General features: G+C 35.8%; 1 protein-coding gene across 1 annotated transcript; it reads left to right on the top strand.

Annotated features, from left to right (window-relative positions):
- Positions 1 to 15,526: 15,526 nt before the first annotated feature.
- On the top strand, positions 15,527 to 16,684 carry LOC144446225 (prolactin-releasing peptide receptor-like). The gene has a single exon (XM_078135977.1). The coding sequence runs from the start codon at positions 15,527 to 15,529 to the stop codon at positions 16,682 to 16,684; it is 1,158 nt and encodes a 385-aa protein (XP_077992103.1).
- The last annotated feature ends 4,237 nt before the right edge of the window (positions 16,685 to 20,921 follow it).

Raw genomic sequence — 20,921 nt, 5'->3', positions numbered from 1 at the left:
ATGTATTTTTGTGTGTATAATTCAAAACAAAAGAAGACTTGTTTGAGACGTTAAAACACAATACCAACTTATTGAAATTTTATACTCTCTTTATACTTTCTTCATTTTGGAGGTAAATGTCGAACTGAAGATCATTTATCAATGTAAACCACCACTATTTAAAATGAAATTATCGTCCAGGTTGTCAACACTATTATTGCCAAGATCAGTTACGTCTAATGTAAAGTAAAGTCGACAAAGCATTATAATTGAACCAGTCGTCATTTTTTTTATTTTCCTTTGACGAGTTCACTCATTATAAGTTGTTTTGTTTCAGGTTTCAATCTTCGTGGATTTAATTGTAATGATGTCAAACAGATTGTACTTCAGACACAAAAATGACCTTGGTAGTTTGTAACGCAATTATAAAGATTTGTATTTTAATAAATTTGTAGCCAAAACTTTAATTGATAAGAAATAGGCACTTATTTTGAATTTTCTACTGTGAAAACAACGTGAAAAAAACAACAAAGTCTGTGTTTGTAACTTGATACATATTATATCAGTTGCATTTGTATACTTATTTAAAAACGGTTGAATACAGAAACAATACATTTGCTAGGTTAAAGGACTCAATTGACTTGCTGATGGAAAAAGAACTATCCAGATATATACTGAGTAATATTAGCACGGCATATAATTTTCATCAAGGCTTTAAATTGTGCCATTTCATTCCATTTCTGAAAAATGTAATATGTTTATTTGCATAGTCGTCAGTTATCAATGGTATAAATGTACTTAAAATGACCGCCAAATTGATGATGAACTCGACACAAAATGTCAATTTTCGTTAAAAATAAGAACCGAATGTGTGAAATTTCTGCCTGTTATTGTAAAGCAACTAACGCACAACCACATTCGGATAAAAGCTTTCGAGTCTGATTTTTTGTTATATTTCTATGGAAACCAGTCCCAGGGGTGCATCAACCCTTTAACTGCTGTAAAGTTTGTTGAAACAGGAAAATCATGTGTTGTCTAAAATAATCAAATCTACAATTTGCGAATGATACCAGAAATGACACTTTTGTTGACGTTGAGTGATGATGACTTACATTACATGTATGCTGACAGTTAAGTAAGTACTCAGTCAGACGTCTATTTACACAAATGAGAAAAACTGTATTCATCAAATGTGCAAATCTTTCAAAGACACTATTCATATTGAAGCTTTTAGCACAACTGAACTGGGGTTCAGTAGTGCCATAGTAGGCATGGTGAATTGTCTCTGTTTGTGACCGACAAAAACTGCTTGGTGGATGACCGTTTTATTTGTTAGGGACGTTATTGAGGATTCCTAATTGGTAGTTTCAAACAAAATTATCGGGTCATAAACGTGTGATTTTTGGCAATAAGAAACATCTCAAAAAATATACAGGAAGGGATAATTCTATGAAGTTAAACATTATGAAGAGATATACCTCATAAACCGACAACGGTTAGATATATAAATAGAGAGAAAAGTAGATTTTACAGCTCAGGTACGGAAAGATTTACATCAAAACCGTCTAGATAAGCCTGTAAGTGAGACCACGGTGGAGTTTCTCCAATGTCTATGTTGCGACTTGTGGTCTGAGCCAATTGCAAGGACATTTACTGACATGGAAAACAAGGAATGCGTCCTTGTCTGTGGTATAATTAGCTATAGCCATCAACACTACCACACTCAGTTATTATACTTAATTGACAGAAGTCATCTATCAAGAACACCTACGCTGTATAGTAGGTGAAACAAGATACGCTCCTCCGCTCATAATACAAATGACATATGGAGAGTGTCATTGGAAGTATTGAATTAATAACAAAACGTGTCATGCTTCTAAATATTGTAATCATTTGGTTGTTTCCGTCGCTTCATGTGCTTTTAACAAGAATACTCGCTTGGTCATATAATTTTTTTTTCCAAATGCAAAACGGTTGTAAATACAAGGTAAAGTATGCCAGTATGCCAGTCGTCTGGTTCGCACATGCGCACCTTGCTTGGGTCCCATGCTACGAAAACCTGGACAGTAACTAGGTACGCCGTCCGATTTGCACACGCGTGCAGCGGGTCCATACCAATGTTTCGAAAACCCAGTTAATAACTATCTGTAGGGACGTGCAATCAAATTTTGTTTCTGAGCAGATAATCCTGTTTCCTGACGTGAACTCGGGCTTCAAAGAAATAAGTGCAGCCGAATTCCGCCTGGTGCTCAGAAGTTTAATTTGGTAAGAACTAGCACAGTGATTAAGACCAAAGCAACTTTTGATGTCAACAAGAGAAAAAACGCAACAAAGCTTTAGAACTTAATCAGTGCGTATATACGTTCTGAAGCATTCGAATTGTTACAAAACGCACTGCATCCATACATGTGTATCGGTTGACCTTTGAACTTTTGATAATGACGTAGTTCTAACATCCGTAAAAAGTAATCAACGTGTGACTGATATATAAGGTGCACATTCCTATCCTACCTCGATTTTCCCAGTTATATTGAATATTTTAAAACTTTTTGTAAAGTCGTTCGAAAAAAAAACGGTGGTTGAAAAAAAAATTAAAATCACGTATATGTGTTTCAACGATTGGTTGATTAATTACTTTCAAAATAAGCAAATTAATAATAACTTAATACTAGAAATAAGGATGTTGTGAGTCGTTACTTGGACTTTCACGCTTCTTCTGTGATCATCATGATCAGGCGACTGATAAATTGAGATTGCCAGGGTATATGTGTATACGTAAAAGTACTAATCTCTCCTGGTACAATGAAGAAATCATCACTTCATAGATTTTGATCTGATATGTGCATCCGGAAATGAAATTCTTATCGGGTTTTATCAAAGGCAAATGCCATATAGCTTTGACTTTTACAAATGGAGATCAGGAGGCAATGTATATCTACGCTTTGAAAAAAAACACTTGGCAGATTCCTGCCACATGTGCACACCTTTCCTAATAATCGCCGAATGAGGATTTTAGATTAATTGAACAGATGTTTATTGCTAACGGAATCAAATGAAACGTCCGATCACAAGTTTGTACACAAGGAGCCCGAGAAACGTGTTACCAACAAACAAACAAACAAACAAACAAACAAACAAACAAAAACATAGATAACGACGCACGTACACACAGACACACACATACATACATACATACATGCATACATACATACATACATACATACATACTTACATACATACATACATACATACATACATACGTAACTACGTACGTACATGTACGTACGTACGTGCATACCTACGTACGTACGTACGTGCATACATACGTGCGTGCGTGCGTGCGTGCATGCATGCATACATACATACATACATACATACATACATACATACATACATACATACATACATACATACTTTTTATAAAATGGCAAAAATAAGACAATAAAATAAAGGTTGGGAATTTAGAAAGACGTGAAGAAAATTGTACTGTCGTGATGAGAGCAAGAGTTCCTTTTTAATCTTCCCGTAAAGAGGTTTACCCACCATGGAGCCACGCATTCATCAAGTGACTAAAGTCTAATCACAAAGAATGCCCTACCTCCAATGATACTTCATCGTGTCTAGAAATTTCCGGGGCAGATCTCCCTTCCTTCTATAATTGTCTATAATTTGTTTGGAGAGTCGTCTTTCAGCAGCTTCAAGTACTCGACCCCTTTGCCAATTTTTCATATCACGACACTTTGGTGGAAATTGTGTCTGTCGGGGGTTAATTGCATCGTGTGCGTTTTGACGTACATGTTTAAATGTCAACACGAATTTAGAAATATTTACACTTTGAGAATGTTATTGCATATAAGGTGGATAAAACATTCATTGATTATTGTAAAGGGAAATCTGGGGAAACTTGATATTTCATTCTTCTCACCCAAGATCTTAAATCGTCTCACAGAGTCTCTCAGATATTTATTATCCAATTATTTGTGTGGCTGTAGTCTGTTAAACGTTGCAGTGTCAATAACCAATTAAAACACACAGGTGCTCCACGGGTGTTAATGTGTTTATGTAGTGCTTTTAAAGGGCTGTTTCAGTCCTTGGTCACCGCATTAGTGTTATCTTCATGATAATTACATGGGATTATTCTTGTTGTCAATAGAATATGGATTTAAGGTTTTTGTATAATTGTGCTAATAGAATAAATAGTAGTTCTTACATTTTATCAAGGCTTGATTTCAATGCTCCATCTAGACTCTTACGGAATCAGACTGTATTTAGGGAAAGGTGAAGTCGCATAAATATTAGTAAATACCCGCCTTTAATTAGGAGCATGAGGTGTTTTAATGAAACTGTACAGAACAATTCACCGATTGATATATTTGGCGATATGTTTTATGACTTTACTTCGCCAGCTTGTTTTATAATGTGTTTTGACTTTTTTTCTCAGTTGATGAGTTTAAGTGTTATTGTATAAATGTGATACAGGTTGTTTTTATTGTGGAAAATGTGTTAATGTTTGTCCCGTCTTCCCATTCAAATGCACTTTTAGTTCGGTCATATTGTGGTGTATGTTTTGTATAATTGTATTGTTGGAGCCTGTTGATGGGACTTGTCCCGTGGGTCATCATTGGAAATAAATGAATACATAATAAAATAAACGCATGGGGTGAATAAGATGGACAAGCAGCCAACGCAACGCAAATTATATGTGTGTGTCTCTTCAGGTACTAAAAGCATGAACTTGAAACACGATCCTTCATTATTTCCACTAAAGAATTTTATCTATATGACTTGAAGGGAAAAATAAAACTTAAGTGTACGTGTGTCGTACGTGATGAGATAACAAAGCAACCCCTCCCCACACACACACAGTCACATACATACATACATACATACATACATACACACACACATACATACATACATATATACATATACATACATACATACATACATACATACATACATACATACATACATACATACATACATACATACATACATACAAAAAACAAAGTACAGTTGATTTTTGCATGTTGGAGAATTTCATTATCTAGTACTGCAAATAGCAAATAGCTAGTTGAAGGCAAACACTGTGAATATGTGAACATCACCTAAAAGGCAGTTGGACTGAAATATATCAAATAATCTACTCAATGAGGGGTGGTAAAGCAGATCAAGGTAAGGCTAAAATAAGTAGGTTTCACAAGACTGTTTGTTTGTTTGTTTGTTTGGTTTTGTTTATTCCTCTGATTATAACGATTATAGACAAGCTTCTATAATTGGGAAATATGAAAACATACCAAACCGATCATTGCATACTTTTTTGATACCTCTTGTAGTATATTGTCTCTTCAGATAGTCAAACATAGGGATGGCAACACATTAAAACCATAGTTTGAATATAGCAAAGTGGTCCGATTGTTCAGACCATTTTTAATTCAAATTATTCTCAAAGTTACATTTACCACTTCCAAATTCCATTTGCCTATCAGCCACTGATTACTTCGTCCTTGTCAATGGCAGCAACTCAAGTTAATAGTCGACTTTGTGATTTCAATCATGATTGTATTCAGACATTTTGTTGTATTCATTCACCTCCCTTAATGAAGAAACACTGAATGGCACTTTTCACATTTCGAGGTGTCAATTTTCTTTTTTAATAGCGTCTAAATTATTTTGAAGCAATCTGAACATTACAAATCTATCTGTAATACGACTTTATCGTGTTAATATACTTGATGGTGAATAAAACATCAGCTTGTCACAACCTGTTTGTCACTCTGTTTATCTCTTTCTCAGGCTCTCTTGTGGAACTGCATTAGTGTCTCCCTCCTTCCGTCCGTCTGTCTGTCTGTCTGTCTGTCTGTCTGTCTGTCTGTCTGTCTGTCTGTCTGTCTGTCTGTCTGTCTGTCTGTCTGTCTGTCTGTCTGTCTGTCTGTCTGTCTGCCTGTCTCTGTCCGTCCGTCTGTATGTCTCTATATTTCTCTATCGAAGTTTATTCAAGATGTCACGAAAACTATTTGCCATACATTAGAATACATTGGGTAGTTTAACAGTCTAGTTACGGCAAACGTGAACGACACATACGAAATTACACACATCATAGATTGATATCGCTTGCTTTAATAAAATGTATTACACTGATAAATGTGCCTAAAGTGGTACAAGTTGAGTTTAGAAGCATTTTACTCAAGTACAAATACTTCTCAGGAAACTTCGATTAAACTGTAGTAGTGTGATATTAACATTGTTGCATGCCTTCTATAACATTATAATTGTCTTAGAACAATTGATTAATTAAATGGTAGGAATGTCCTCAACATATTTCATACGTACCATAAATTACGTCATGGAATATTTTATAAGTCACATCTTAATGCCAGATTTGAGTTAAGTCAATTACAAGTGATGATTAGTATGCTTAAGAAGTAAGTTGAATACTGTGAGTACCATGTCAATATACAGAGGAATTTACGCCCCCCCCCAAAAACAAAACAAAAACAAAACAAAACGTACAAACTCAAACGTACACAACAATCCCCTTTAATAGGCGAACCTCAATTACGGTACCTGTTATCGAAACTCGCTATTATAGTGATGTTCAATCAAATTGATATAATGAAACGGCATCTTCAGAAACACAAACTTCAATTAACCTATTCATCGGTTTCAGACAAAACATCGCCAGTATGATAAAAGAAGAAATACCGGCACCTTGGTAACCGATATTTATGAGGAGAAATATATTTACAAAAAGTGTGAAGGACAACATTAATAAGAAATTCAATAGAAATTGTCAATAGACTTAACTTCCTCATATTCTATCGTCTTTGTATTCTGATATAAAAACGAGGACAGATTGATGGAAAAATTGTGAACAGGGAAATTTGATTGAACCACTTAGCAAATCAGATAACCGCCATCCCATCTCCGTTTCAATTACCTGTAAACGTGTAAACATGTCTACCTCTAAGTTAAATGATGAGTAGAAAGCAATAGTTCATCATATCACATACATGGGTTATAACTTTGAATTAAAGCCAATCCAATTTTCTCGACTACATTGAAATGGTTAAGCGGGAAGTACTTAAATGTTGGTTATTCAATGTATTCGTTCAGGATATGGACACGACCTTCCTTTATTGTAAAGATCTTCAGGTGTTATAAACTGTTAATTTCAACCTTTGCTTTGTTTAATTACAATCAAGTTTCTCATGCGGCAAAGTGAACTGTATTTATGATTGAAATGTACCGGTGAGATCTTATACAACCCTTAGCACTGAAGTAAAGCACTTTGCGTGTCACTTATCAAAAACATTTATAGCATTCGTATAAAGTTTTAAAATATATTCTCAAATGCTTTAATTATACGCCAAGTATGGCCTTTCAACTGTATTCAGTTTGTAAAAATGAGTTTTCTGCTAAAGCACAGCAGACTGATTGCAATGAATGATAGCTTCCACAGCAAGGATTAGTTTAGGTCTCACTTGAGATCCAGACAGTGTTCTATGGCATCTATGTTTCCACTCTAGTTATTGACTATGTACTTCCTTTGCACTGTTACCATTGTTTACAGATCGATTACATCAAGAGACACCGGACACTGTGCTGATGATTAGAGCAATTGAAACTAGTATACTTTCACACTTGACGTGGATGCTAGAAACAATTGCGGCAAATCACGCTAACGTTTTATTTGAGTGTTACAAGTTGTAAATGATCAAAATATAAATGTTCTTACATATGTCGCGCAGTTACATGACAAACAATCAGCCATATATATTTCACTCAGAGATTCATTCATTCATTCATTCATTCATTCATTCATTCATTCATTCATTCATTCATTCATTCATTCATTCATTCATTCATTCATTATCCATCCATCCATCCATCCATCCATCCATCCATTCATTCATTCATTCATTCATTCATTCATTCATTCATTCATTTATACATTATTATTAAATATGACTACAGGTAGGAGACTCTGAATATTCTGCAATAGAAAAAAATGTATAAGATATACAGTACAGAATTGGACGAAGATAATGTATGAGAAATGAGGCAAACGTACGAAACTTACAAGTCTATTTATTTGTTCAAAAGACTTGATTTAAACATTCTCACTCTAACAAAATAGATCAATATCTCGCACGGAATTGAATAAATTAAAAGATCTGCGTAAAAACAAATTGCCCTCTGTATGGTATCGAAGCATGCATGTTTTAGATGAAAGGGAATGTTCACAATTACAGACATTGAGTTAAAAATGCCAAAGACATTTTATGTCAAAAGACTGCATCCAGAAATTGTATTAAAAAAGATAGATGTGATCATGTTCACCTCTTTGACCGGAGGGGTGGGGTGATGGCAAATAATGGAACAGCGATCGAATTCGACCTCAAATGAAGAAATCAGTGGCGTGATAAAGGTCTTAAATACTATAGAATATATCAAGAAAATTGAAAATAAGGCTTTAAATAAAAACACTCTCAGACTGACGTCATTTCAATAGCATTCCTGTCGATCCAAATGAAAATAAACATAAAATCACATTATTAGCACGTAAATCTTGTCACTATGCTAATAAAGTACATGTCATATATAATATTATCTTGCCTTTGCGTCATATGGGAACATCCAGTGTAAATACCTGGCAAGTGAAGTATCCATTACCCATGGGCAATATACGCGACAAAAGAAATTGTTATTAACACGTTTAAGATGTTGGCAATCTAATTGGATTGAAATAATGATGACAAAAAGTAACATTTATACCTTATTTTTAAAAATATTTTTGTTCACTCGACAAATATTAACAAATCCCAGTGTGTTCGTTTGCGAGGTTATTATTTGACCGTGGCACTTGTTTCGTGGTTTACCACCTTATTCCCAAGGAACTATATAACGCGTATATTGAGGCAGGTATGATAGATAAAGCATGGCATGGTGTCATTGATATTTCTACCAGTACATACAAAGACAACTTGAATCGATATATCAATATCATTACTGACTTTTAGTCATAAGCTTAACAAACAAGTCATTGGTAGCATATACCAAGAACACCGCGGTATCAGTTTGTATGTTATTACATCATGGCGAATAACGTTCAAGCTACAAATGGGTTGTTATCAAAGAAAAAAAACAATACATCCACATGAAATGGTTACATTATCAATAATTTGATGCTGTAAATGTTGATTACATATTCAATATTCTCCGTCTGTAGTACGGTAACAGGTTGAAATCATCATTGCGCATGATTTTTAAATGCAGACGCAAAAATCAATTTGATTGGATATATTGTGCCATATTATGTTTACAGCTAAACAAATACGTGTATCCAAAAGTGATTCAATACTGTTTAGTTCAGGTTGTACGCTATAATTAGTAATTTATATCTAACTAAACAAAAAGTACCAAATATGTCTATTTGATTTGGACTATTTAGCTATCATACCAGACCGAATGCGTCACCTGTAACTGCTGTTTGGGTTCTTAAGCATGCCAAAAAATCTTCCTTGTGAGCTGGTTCTCCAAGTTACATATATATTGAATCAAAGCTAGATAACTTCGTTTGAAATGATAGGTTTTGCTAGGATTGAGTACAAGATAGAATGTGGAGTTTGAATTACCGCAGACTGCGAGTGGTGGCCATGGGAACGCTTGCCAGGCCAACCATCCATATCGCTAAAGAGGCCACCATCGTTTTGCCAACTCTTCCAAACAATCACAACCCTCAACAAACAATTAAACGAACAGACGGACGAACGAACAAACAAACAAACAAACACGCAAACAAACAAACAAACAAACAAACAAACAAACAAACAAACAAACAGACAAACAGACAAACAAACATACAAACAAACAAACAAACAAACAAACAAACAAAAAAACTAACAAACTATCAAACAAACTTACTGTGGTGTGCCGTCTCAATGTGCCGTCTACTTTTCAGGCACGACATATACAATACGGTATTAATGATGTGATGTGTTAAGAAACACATGTTGACTGATAGTACTCGTTCAACATCATACGTCAATTTTTCCTGGGCCTGTGGGTCACTCCAATATTGACTCTTTCCCTTCGCCCTCAGGAAACTGTCAGTGTTGAGGTGACCCACAATCCCTAGAGGAAATAGACGTATCATGTGCTGTTGCCATCGCGATCAGTCAACTTGTGTATACTGCCATAGTAGTAGCCTCGGATAAGTACTCTTAATAGGAGGGAATTCACGTAGATTGTAGTCAAGGTTAGAACAAGCCTGGCATGCTAGCTGCTTATTGTTCTTGATATTTTCAGGGGTCGATTTTGATAGAACTTTAATCATTACACTTCAGGCAATAAAACAACGAATTTGATCTTGGACTTTAGTTATGCCGATAAAGCCAACAGTGTTGTGACGTCAGATTTATCAGAATGATTGCTATAAACTAGCTAAACTCTCGACTCCAATAAATATATTAAAATAACCCAATTTATACAACCCCATTTTTTGTTTAAATTAGCGAATGTTGTCGTTGAGATATTTTCTTATGGCATTATTGTTTCTAGTTATTTACAACGACTTAATCAACGGAAATAAAAAAACACAAACGGATATCTCAGACCAGAAGATAACTGTAACAAGTTTTAGTAGAAAACACAGTCTCTGAATCAATTCACATCATTCTGTGACAGTTAGTTTAAATAAATGCATATGCGTATTTCCCTGTTTTGATTTAAAAACTGTACCCAACATAAAAAAATGTATGATATTTATTTATTTATTATGAAAAATGATATTTGACCCCATGTCTCAAAAGCAAGCTTGCGCCTGATAATATTGGGTAGACACTAAATGTAGTCTATGTATTAACATGCTTTTGGTTATGAAGAAAATATTGACTTTTTAACTAAACATATGGCCGCTATTCCGCAAAAACGTTACATTGGCATCAAAGGTAATGCTTGTGTAGCTATGTTTCTCGTCTTCTGTACTACCTAAAAACATAATTGAAAACGAATTGGCAGCAAATACATACTGTCTGTAAGAAAATGCAAGCAATGGCTTGATTTTGATAATTGACGCTGAAAGTCCAGATAAACATCAAACGCTTTCACCTGATGATAGTGGGATAGACACTTGAATGTATTATGAATGTATAGTTATGTAGTAATCATTGTTTTTAACAAATGTGGCCGCAATTCGTTCAAATTTGCACATGTCGTTAAGCAAAGTGTCGTTCATATGTCCCATAGGATATACCACCTTCGTGACAAGTTTCAATGATATTAGATATTGCATGTCAGAGAAATGAGGTATTATGGAGGGACGGACAGACGGAGTCCATTGTAATAGCCCCCCAGTATATGTAAAGTTTATAGTGTGTACGTGTTAGCGGGATCAGACTACCTTGAACCGTCAACAGGAAATCTAGCTAATTCCCTTCTTTAACAAGAAAACCTTGATGTTATTATCAGTATTAACATTATATAACAAAATCAATGATAAAATGTCCACTGTCCATTATAGATATAGTCGAGTTACCCTTTGAAAAGTATGAGTTGAGTTTCACATCGGTTGACAAAAAAAAATGAATATACATGAATAACAATTTCACAATTTGGCTTCTTTCAAGGCCTGAGAGCTCCTTAAGAATTAAGTGGAGTTAAATCTTTCTTTGTAGGAATGACCCGGATTTTATATTATCTTTAGAGGTTTCCTTCGTAAAAGCACTCTTATTATATACTTGTTCATGATGGCTAATAGTAACAGAATTTAGTATAGATCATTTCAGTAAACTGTTCGTGCCAAATTATTTTTTCTTGGATTGGGAAGAAGGAAACTGGCATGATTGAACTTTTTTCACCAGTAAAGTTTCAGATCGTTTTTAGGGCTCAATCTATATGTTAAAATGAAAAACTGACGTAATACGTAAATTACGTAGACCTTGTATATGAATTTTGAAGAAATAACACATTACTGTAATTAATGACAGGTAAAACAAGACAGTATGTATACAATGTATGTGACATTTCGAGCGCCCTCAATATTTTCAAAACTTCTCAGTCGTAGTTTTAAATTTCGTTTGGGGAAAGGAACCTGTGAGCTGTATATATTCAGTACATAAGCTAAAATGTTGATGAATATTCACATGGCCTACCAATGCAAAACAATACAACCCGTTTCATGTTAGTGTTCATTGGCTCTGTTTGATACAACCACGGAGACACAAATAAGAGATTACTCTACCACTTTGCTTGTCTATTTAGAATGAAATAAACCATTTAAATGTATAATTATTGCAACTATAGATGCGGGTACACGCGGGCACCAATATTTTGATGTCGGGGAATTGAAGACTGCGTGGTGGCATGGTAGTTCCGTTTAGTTAGACAAAATGTCGTACAAAACTGTGTTCATTCAATCTTGCTATCAGACTGGTTTCTGCGTGATTGTATCGGATATAGACAGTGAACTCTAATATGACACGGACTGTGTAACCCTTAAAATTGTGCACACATCCTTCATTACCATGCCATTGTAGAAACAAAGTTACAGTCCTCCTTTCAATCAGTACAACACATCAAGCCCCCCCCCTTCCATTTCAATGTGCCCCTCCATTTCCATTTCCCCCTATCATTTCATCCCACTTATGACGTGAATTCTGAAGGCCGCCTTGTTTTGGAAAATGATTTTGGATTGTCATCCGCAGGATGTATTAATGGCGAGTAAGAGTATAATAAACGTTAACATGAACCTATACTGTCTCTAAATAAACACAATAAGAACTTCTGGATCACGACTTAAAAGCGATAATATGATGCAAATGTCTCAAGGTGGAAAACGAATTTCCGCTCATTATCATAATACGGACATTGGCTTTTTCATCATTAGAACGTGGGTGTCACCATGGTGGTCAATATTGTACACATGTTGACTGACATTATTCTGGCGTTAGCGTACGTTTGTTCCCGAGTGACTAGCCGGTTACACCAAAACAGTCTCGTTCTCCCCGAGGGCAAAGCCAAAGGGGAAACGAGACTGTTTTGGTGTAACTGGCTAGTCCCGAACACGAATCACACACCACAGCACACTAAAATAAATATGACAAACTTCTCCAGCAAGCAGAGTTCGTTTGCATTGCGCAATGTTCAATAACCATGAGAGTTGTCCCAATGACGGCGCAATAGTTCTCAAAAATACCAACCGCTGTCTCGATTACTGCCTTTGTTTTGTTTTTACAGTTGTTGGCCAGCTCTTCTTCCGTAATTTCGACGAATCAAGCAAAAAATTTAGTGCTTTGGCCGCTGCTTGCGGTCGTAGTTGCAGAAGAGCCAGACATGTTTACAATTTGTTGTTCTTTGAAAATGTCTGTATTCGCGCGCATAGATGACATCATCAATAGGTACTAAGCAATGGACCTAATCGCTAGGGACTAGTTCTATTAATTAGTGCCTGCTACTTCATTTATCGTGGAACAACGTGAGAATGCTCCATAACAGGTAATGTCGCATTGACCAATAACGGCCGAGAGTTGAGCCTGCGGTGTGTTATAATACACACTATTGCCTGGCTATGAGGGCAAGAGTAGCTTTCTATTACCTTGAGGGCTGCTGTGTAGCATGAGGCTACTTTCCGAGGCTGGAAGTTATGAGAAATAGTTGCTACCTAGTACATAACAGCACAAGGCGTAATATGAGCGGTACTAGGACCCGATGAAGGCCAAGCAATAAGTGTTTTATTTCATATTCTTTGCATGGTAAAAGCAAGTCGCGGGTAAGACGTAAACAATGCCCTATGGTAAATAAAATGTGACTAGTGTATGCTCTATGCAAATTGAGGTCACTATGCGTGACTAGTCCAAGGAGGTTGTTTATACTTCTACGCTAGTCCGCACCACGTAAGGGTCTGAGCTAATCATTGAAGACTGCATCATGGCAATTACGTGTTACAATAGCCTACCTTGTGCCATGCGGTGAAGCCATACTCGAGTCTGATAAGATACCACGAGCGCTTTTTTAAAAGAGAAATCCTTTTACGAGTGGGACTATGGAAATATCCAACGCACTTCTCGTTCAATATTAACATTAAGACTGAATATGTACCTCGGGGATCGATTTCCCTGAAAATCAAATCTTCTTAAAATTTCTTTATAATTCAATATTTGCGAAATGAAAGCATGTTCCTTTCCCTTTCAAAATAATCAAATAAATTTGTTGAGGGTTCATCACTTTGTTTCAGGAGATATCGTCATAATTCCATTTTCAACAGCGGTAAACAGTAAACAGTATCCTACTAATACCACGTCTCCCTTTGTGGTGATGACTTGATGGTGTTCAATATACAACCCCATCCTCATCTCTTATTATCATATATACACGTTCGCATTCATATTCAAACCAGGGCAAATTAGTCGATTGTCAGGGGCAACGCGTTATCACATTTGATATCTTCTATTTCAACACAACTGTACACTGACGTATGATTTTCTTTCTTTCTCGGTTAGAATTGAGTTGATTCTAAATTTGTCTCTATAAAACGATAGGAAATTTCAAGTTTAACATTTTTATTTCCGAAGCATATATATATACTAAGTCAATGTACTACCTTTATCTAGAACGACCATGATAATCTTATTAACACATCTGGTGTACGGTAAACATAATTATTTACCAGTATGTCAAAGTATATACCCGGATTGCAAAATTGCATGGACGTCTTTAGTAAGTTTGTCATGCATGCATGCATGCATCTTACGACAAAACGAACTAAACTTACGCAACAGTCTAAAACAGATTGAATTCATCATTACATAGACTTTAATGACATCAACAAGTTTAGTCGAGACTGTTGATTTTTGAAATATTTACTTAATAAAACAAACAAACAAACAAACAAACAAACAAACAAACAAACAAACAAACAAACAAACAAACAAACAAATCGTCTGCTCGGAGTATATCGGACTAACCACAGTGGCATTTTGATATAATAGTGTATCACGTACTAAATATCAGCTCAGGTGATTTGGAGTAAATTAGACATCCAATCACACGAAAGAATGGATTGGCCAAAAACGTAATCATATGCACAGTGGCAACAACGAAACGCTGCTACCTCAAGCGGTAGCCGTCTCTCGGGCTACGTTCATTTATTCTAATGCGCTTGCTATAAAAGCCTTGGTTTGCCGCCCATAACACGTACACAGCTCCTCCACACGGCGTACAGACCACTATCGACGAGAGATATGTAATACAATGTACATCCAAAGATCGGGATCTCGCATACATGCTGTCTCATCATGATGGTCTCATCTATGCTTGTGTTGTTGTGGCCATGGGGTTGTGAAAGAACATCCAACTTCATCAAATGTTAACACTTTCTCCGAATGTTGTATGGTTATAAGAAGCGGAAAACCTCTTTCGGATACGATGCTATAGATGTTTTGGCAAAAGGTTTATAACACTTGTGCACTGAACGGCAACAGATGGACGTACATATCACCCGAGGAGATTGATGTATATTTGTTGGTAGTCTGCTTTGACGTTAAACATGGATAACCCCACTACGAATTCGGTTGACGGAGCATTATGGAGTTGGCCCTACGAGCACAACCTAACAAACTCTAGTACACAAAACCCGTTTGAAGGACTTCTAGCCGGCAAAGCACTGGTGAGAAAACTAGCATGGCTTCTTGCTATATTGTACGCTGTTGTGTTCGTCATAGGAACTGTAGGAAATGCTTTGATTGTAGTCACAGTTGCATGCCACAAATCCATGCAGAATGTTACCAACTATTTCATCGCCAACTTGGCGGCTTCTGATTTACTCATGTGCATATTCTGTATTCCATGGACCTTAGCAAACAGTTTAATGGACGATTGGATCTTTGGTGATGCCATGTGTCGCCTTATGCCAACCATGCAAGCTGTGTCTGTGTTTGTGTCAATCACATCACATGTAGTGATTGCTTGTGACCGATATAGTGTGATAATGTATCCCTTGAGCCCACGCTTACCCAGATATATATGTGTTCTTATTATATTTCTCTCGTGGACTTTAGCTGTTGCCTTAACGAGCCCCATTGCATACTACACACGGCGTTATGACTTGCGATTGCTGGGCTATCACATCGTGTGCTTTGAGATGTGGCCGCTACGACAAGCACAGTACACGTACACCTATGTGCTCATACTGCTCGTCTACGTAATTCCATTGATTGTGGTTATCGTGGTATATGGCAGGATTTCCTATCTTTTGACTGTGCGGGCAGTTCCAGGCGTGTTTACAGAAGAGCAGGCGAGAAGAGACCTGAAGAAAAAGCAGAAAACGAATCGCCTGCTAATTGCTGTGGTTGTAACATTCGCAGTATGCTGGTTTCCACTTTATTCAGTTCAGATGGTGTCGGATATTAATCCGAAGGTGTTTGGATCTCAATGGTATGACTTGATTTACATCATGTGTCATTGGTTTGCTACCAGTTCTACCGTATACAACCCATTCGTCTACGCTTGGCTGCACGAGAAATATAGACATCGACTAAAGACAATATTTACAGCGAACTGCCTTCGACGTCCACTATTTTCTCGTACTCTGAATCACACGCCTGCGACTCCTCTACAGACGCGTGAATTTTATATGAACAACTCACCTCGTTCAACTAGGTTTAGTTCTTTACGAAGCTCAAAGGGACATGAAGCCGCAGTGTAGTGACATGATTATGACGGATTTGCTTTGAGCTTTCCGAAGGCAACGACTTAACCCACCAAAATATCTGTACTAATTGATTACATATTCTGTACGTTTTTAAATATTTACACTTCATCATTAGGGAACACACACTAATTATATCCTAACTTATCAATTTTAGTAAATATTTTGTGATACATACATACATACATACATACATACATACATACATACATACATACACATACACATACGCATACATACATACATTCATAAATACATACATACATACATACATACATACATACATACATACATACATACATACATACATACATACATACATACATACATACATACAAACATACACACATATATATATATACATACATGGATGCATTTATATATATATATATATATATATATATATATATATATATATATATATATATATATATATATATACAGCCCTTATCAATCAGTATAATGTTTGACGTTTCGAATTAATGTGATTATATATAAGCCTAATGTATGGTAAACTACCTAAAATATACAAGTCACTGTGCTTGTGCTCATTTTAGAGCTCCTCTCTCTCTCTCTCTCTCTCTCTCTCTCTCTCTCTCTCTCTCTCTCTCTCTCTCTCTCTCTCTCACTCTCTCTCTCTCTCTCTCTCTCTCTCTCTCTCTCTCTCTCTCTCTCTCTCTCTCTCTCTCTCTCTCTCTCTCTCTCTCTCTCTCTCTCTCTCTCAGCATTAACCTTTGGACCTGATTGCTTCAAATAGTATCTTGATAATATGTACCAAATATTAATCGATTTTGTGATAGCAAAAAACAAGAATTATAGCCCTATCACACTGACACTGATAACCAATACAAAAGCCAGTTCATCAATTCACTCCGCTGCATTCCGTCTTTGATGCATTCCGATTGAAAAGTTACACTAATGCCTCAATCTACCGATCTGTGGAAACTCAACAGTTTGAGTACTCATCTCAGATTACACGTTGGACTCAAATGACAGAATAGCATATCCAGGATGTTTACAATACCTTTCACTTGATGAGTATGTCTATTTGCACTATAGTATTTTAAATATTCCCAAAGTAATGGGTATACCGGCGGAGGGTATATATATATGAATTAGGAAGTGTACCATTTTGCTAGTGACATATCACGTGTTATGTTGATATTTAATATTCAGTAAAATAATCTTAATATGCGATATCACTATCCGGTTTCACCAAATTTAGTGTCAGTGAATTACAGAACACCCAGATTTTTAATTTCGAAGTGTAAATTAATCGATGTATAACATATTGACGTCCATGTTTGTTGTGTTAGTCGTCTGACGATATTATTTGCTAACCATGCCATTGATACGGCTAAGTCTGACATACTTAAATATATCCCAGAAACATGATATTATTGTATGTTAACATATTCATTATTTATTGCACATCTATTTTGATAATCTTAACATTTTGTCGCAATTCTCACGCTGTTTCCCCGGTTTAGCATCGTAATACTTCGATATGCCTTCGAGCGTGTTGAAATACTCCCTTTCGTAGAATTCGTTGTCAGTACATTTACGCGAGTTACATGTACATAAAACAAGTTCTGTCTGAACTCTTATCTCGATATGCAGATCTTTTAGAGACTTTGATGTGATGTAATTTCGATTTCTAATAAGACAGTGAACCAACAACGCACAATTGTAAATTAATGTTGGGTTGATATAAAACGAAACGAAATACAATGAGAAACGTCTTATCTGAAGCAGAGCACGTCGTCTGACTCAATGTTACATTTCAAAAGTTGTTACTAATATTACTTCATGTAATCGTCTGGTTCGATATAAGGCATAATAAAAACAAATGTGTGGTTCCGATTACGCTTTTACGCTCAATTACTCTCAAAGCCACACCACGAAATGTAACAAAGTTAGGAAGATCTTCCGAAGATCCAGGCGATAAAATGTACTGTAAATGATTGCAAGAACTATTTTAGAGCCAGGGAATGAAATGTAGCATGTATGTTAGTAAGACTTTTTATCGCGTCAGACGATACAATGTAGCGATGTTGGTTAGAGTTTTTGATAAGAGCCAGACGATAAAAAATGTTGCAATATTGATAAGATATTTTGTAAAGTCAGACAATAGAATGTAGTAATAATTATGTTATCAAGATTTTTTGAAGAGCCAGACGATACAATGTAGTTACTAAAGATTTTGTGAGGGTAGACGATGCTGTGTTTCAGGGAACACAGTTTTCATTGTATGCTCAAACTGATCAGATTATTGTAATGGTGAGTGGCCACATCTTATTACTGTATATTTTTATACACACAACAGTATGAGGCAGTATATATTATATGTAGTCAGTGAAGATGCATCCATTGTAAATTATTAATACGAGAACGCAAAGAGAGGCAAGGTTACTCATTATATTTCATCACTTGAGAGTCTAAAACCAATTAAATTCTGCCTCGGCAACATTTACGAGGGTCATCACGTCACCCAAAGTTCATTTTTCTTCGAACAGTGAATACCATTAAAGCATATTAAGTTTATGTGACAAGTAAACAAGCAATTGAAATTCCAAATGTGTAGTCAAGTCGCTTACTACTTGCAATGCTTTTTGTGATAATGGCCTCAAATTTGTCTCCCTAACTAAATTTGCAACCAAATTGACTGCTTTTGTACGAGCAAATTGATTAACCTTTCAACGTACCTGGCCGTAAACCAACCAAAACAATATTTTATCAAAGTCGATTGACAGTTAGGCTAAGTACTGTGGTTTTTAATGAGGATTCCTGGCGACAGTTCAATTTGTGTGTGCAATTTATAGTTTACTGGTTAATGTACATTTAAATGAACGTTATTGGCTACGTTTATGTAATATCTTATATACATGTAATACGGAATAAATGTCTATGTTTGATACATCGTGTTTATTTAGTTATTATAGTAATGGTCATTGTTCAGTCACCATCAAAGTATGTGCTTGATTATCAGCGAAACCTTCAGCAATGCAAAGCAACATGTAAAATTAACAGGTTGTTTCTCCAGTAATTTATTCAGTTTAGGGAGTCAAATGAACGACTATGCTGTTAACAAAATTCACGTCACGTGACAATACAACGAATATGGGCGATTTTCGTTGTTTTTTGTTTTTGTATTGAGTTTTTGTTGTTTTTTTGGGTGGGGGTGCATTCCATGAACGCATCTTCAAGCACCTAAACATGTATTATCATTACAGTATACTTCGGGTAATTGCTCACATTTCAACAGTGAACATTCGTAAACGCAACATAAGACAACAGGGACGTGCCAATTAAGGGAAAATCTGTATTTTTAAAAGGCAATTACGAGACGTGCTGACGTCAGGGGTTATACTCCTACTATTTGTCTTTTTGTATACTGAACAAACCTCTCACATCAACGCATCTAACGTTTATGGTCTTCTCAGAACACAAATTGATATTCATTTGAAAATTAGAGGTGAACTGAAAGAGACCGCGACGATGAATTAAAGGCATGCATTCGTGCTTAATCACGTTGTGACACACAAAAGCTTGCTGACGACAGTTTGGCAAAGATTCCTGCTGTTTGCATCAAAAGTCGGTTGATAAAGCAACACGCGATTGCCAAAGTGCATAGCCATGTGTTTCTCACATGCGCATTACTTATTCGACCGTACTTTAAAACTGATTCATGTAGCGCCTCATCAATCCGTCGATAACGTAACCAATATTTGTATTTTGTTTTCACCTTAAAAAGAGAGAGAGACAGGTGGACAGACAGACAGACAAACAAACAAACAGCCAGACAGAAACACATATAGTCAGGTGGACCGACTTACTCGTGTGCAGTTTGATGGATCAGAAAGTCTTGCTGAGTAGTATTCATTAACACTTGATATTCATTTGATATATTATTTATTCCCAAGACCGCGTGTACCTTAATATATATATATATATATATATATATATATATATATATATATATATATATATATATATATATATATATATATATATATATAAAATATATATGTGTGTGTACATACATATAAATAGATGGATAGATAGATAGATAGATGGACGTATAACTCGTTCAACTGGAGGATGCATTACATGCATCCATCCATCATCCATACATACATACATACATACATACATACATGCATACATACATACATACATACACACGTACGTATGTACGTACGTACGTGTACATACATACATACATACATACATA

This window comes from Glandiceps talaboti, chromosome 15 (assembly GCF_964340395.1).
Source record: "Glandiceps talaboti chromosome 15, keGlaTala1.1, whole genome shotgun sequence".
Lineage (NCBI taxonomy): Eukaryota > Metazoa > Hemichordata > Enteropneusta > Spengelidae > Glandiceps > Glandiceps talaboti.
The sequence above is the reverse complement of the archived record's forward strand: the minus strand, read 5'-3'. Positions and strand labels throughout refer to the sequence as shown.

What these genes read in the sequence shown, in the direction of transcription:
- LOC144446225 (XM_078135977.1), top strand. Translation starts at nt 15,527, where the DNA reads ATGGATAACCCCACTACGAATTCGGTTGACGGAGCATTATGGAGTTGG.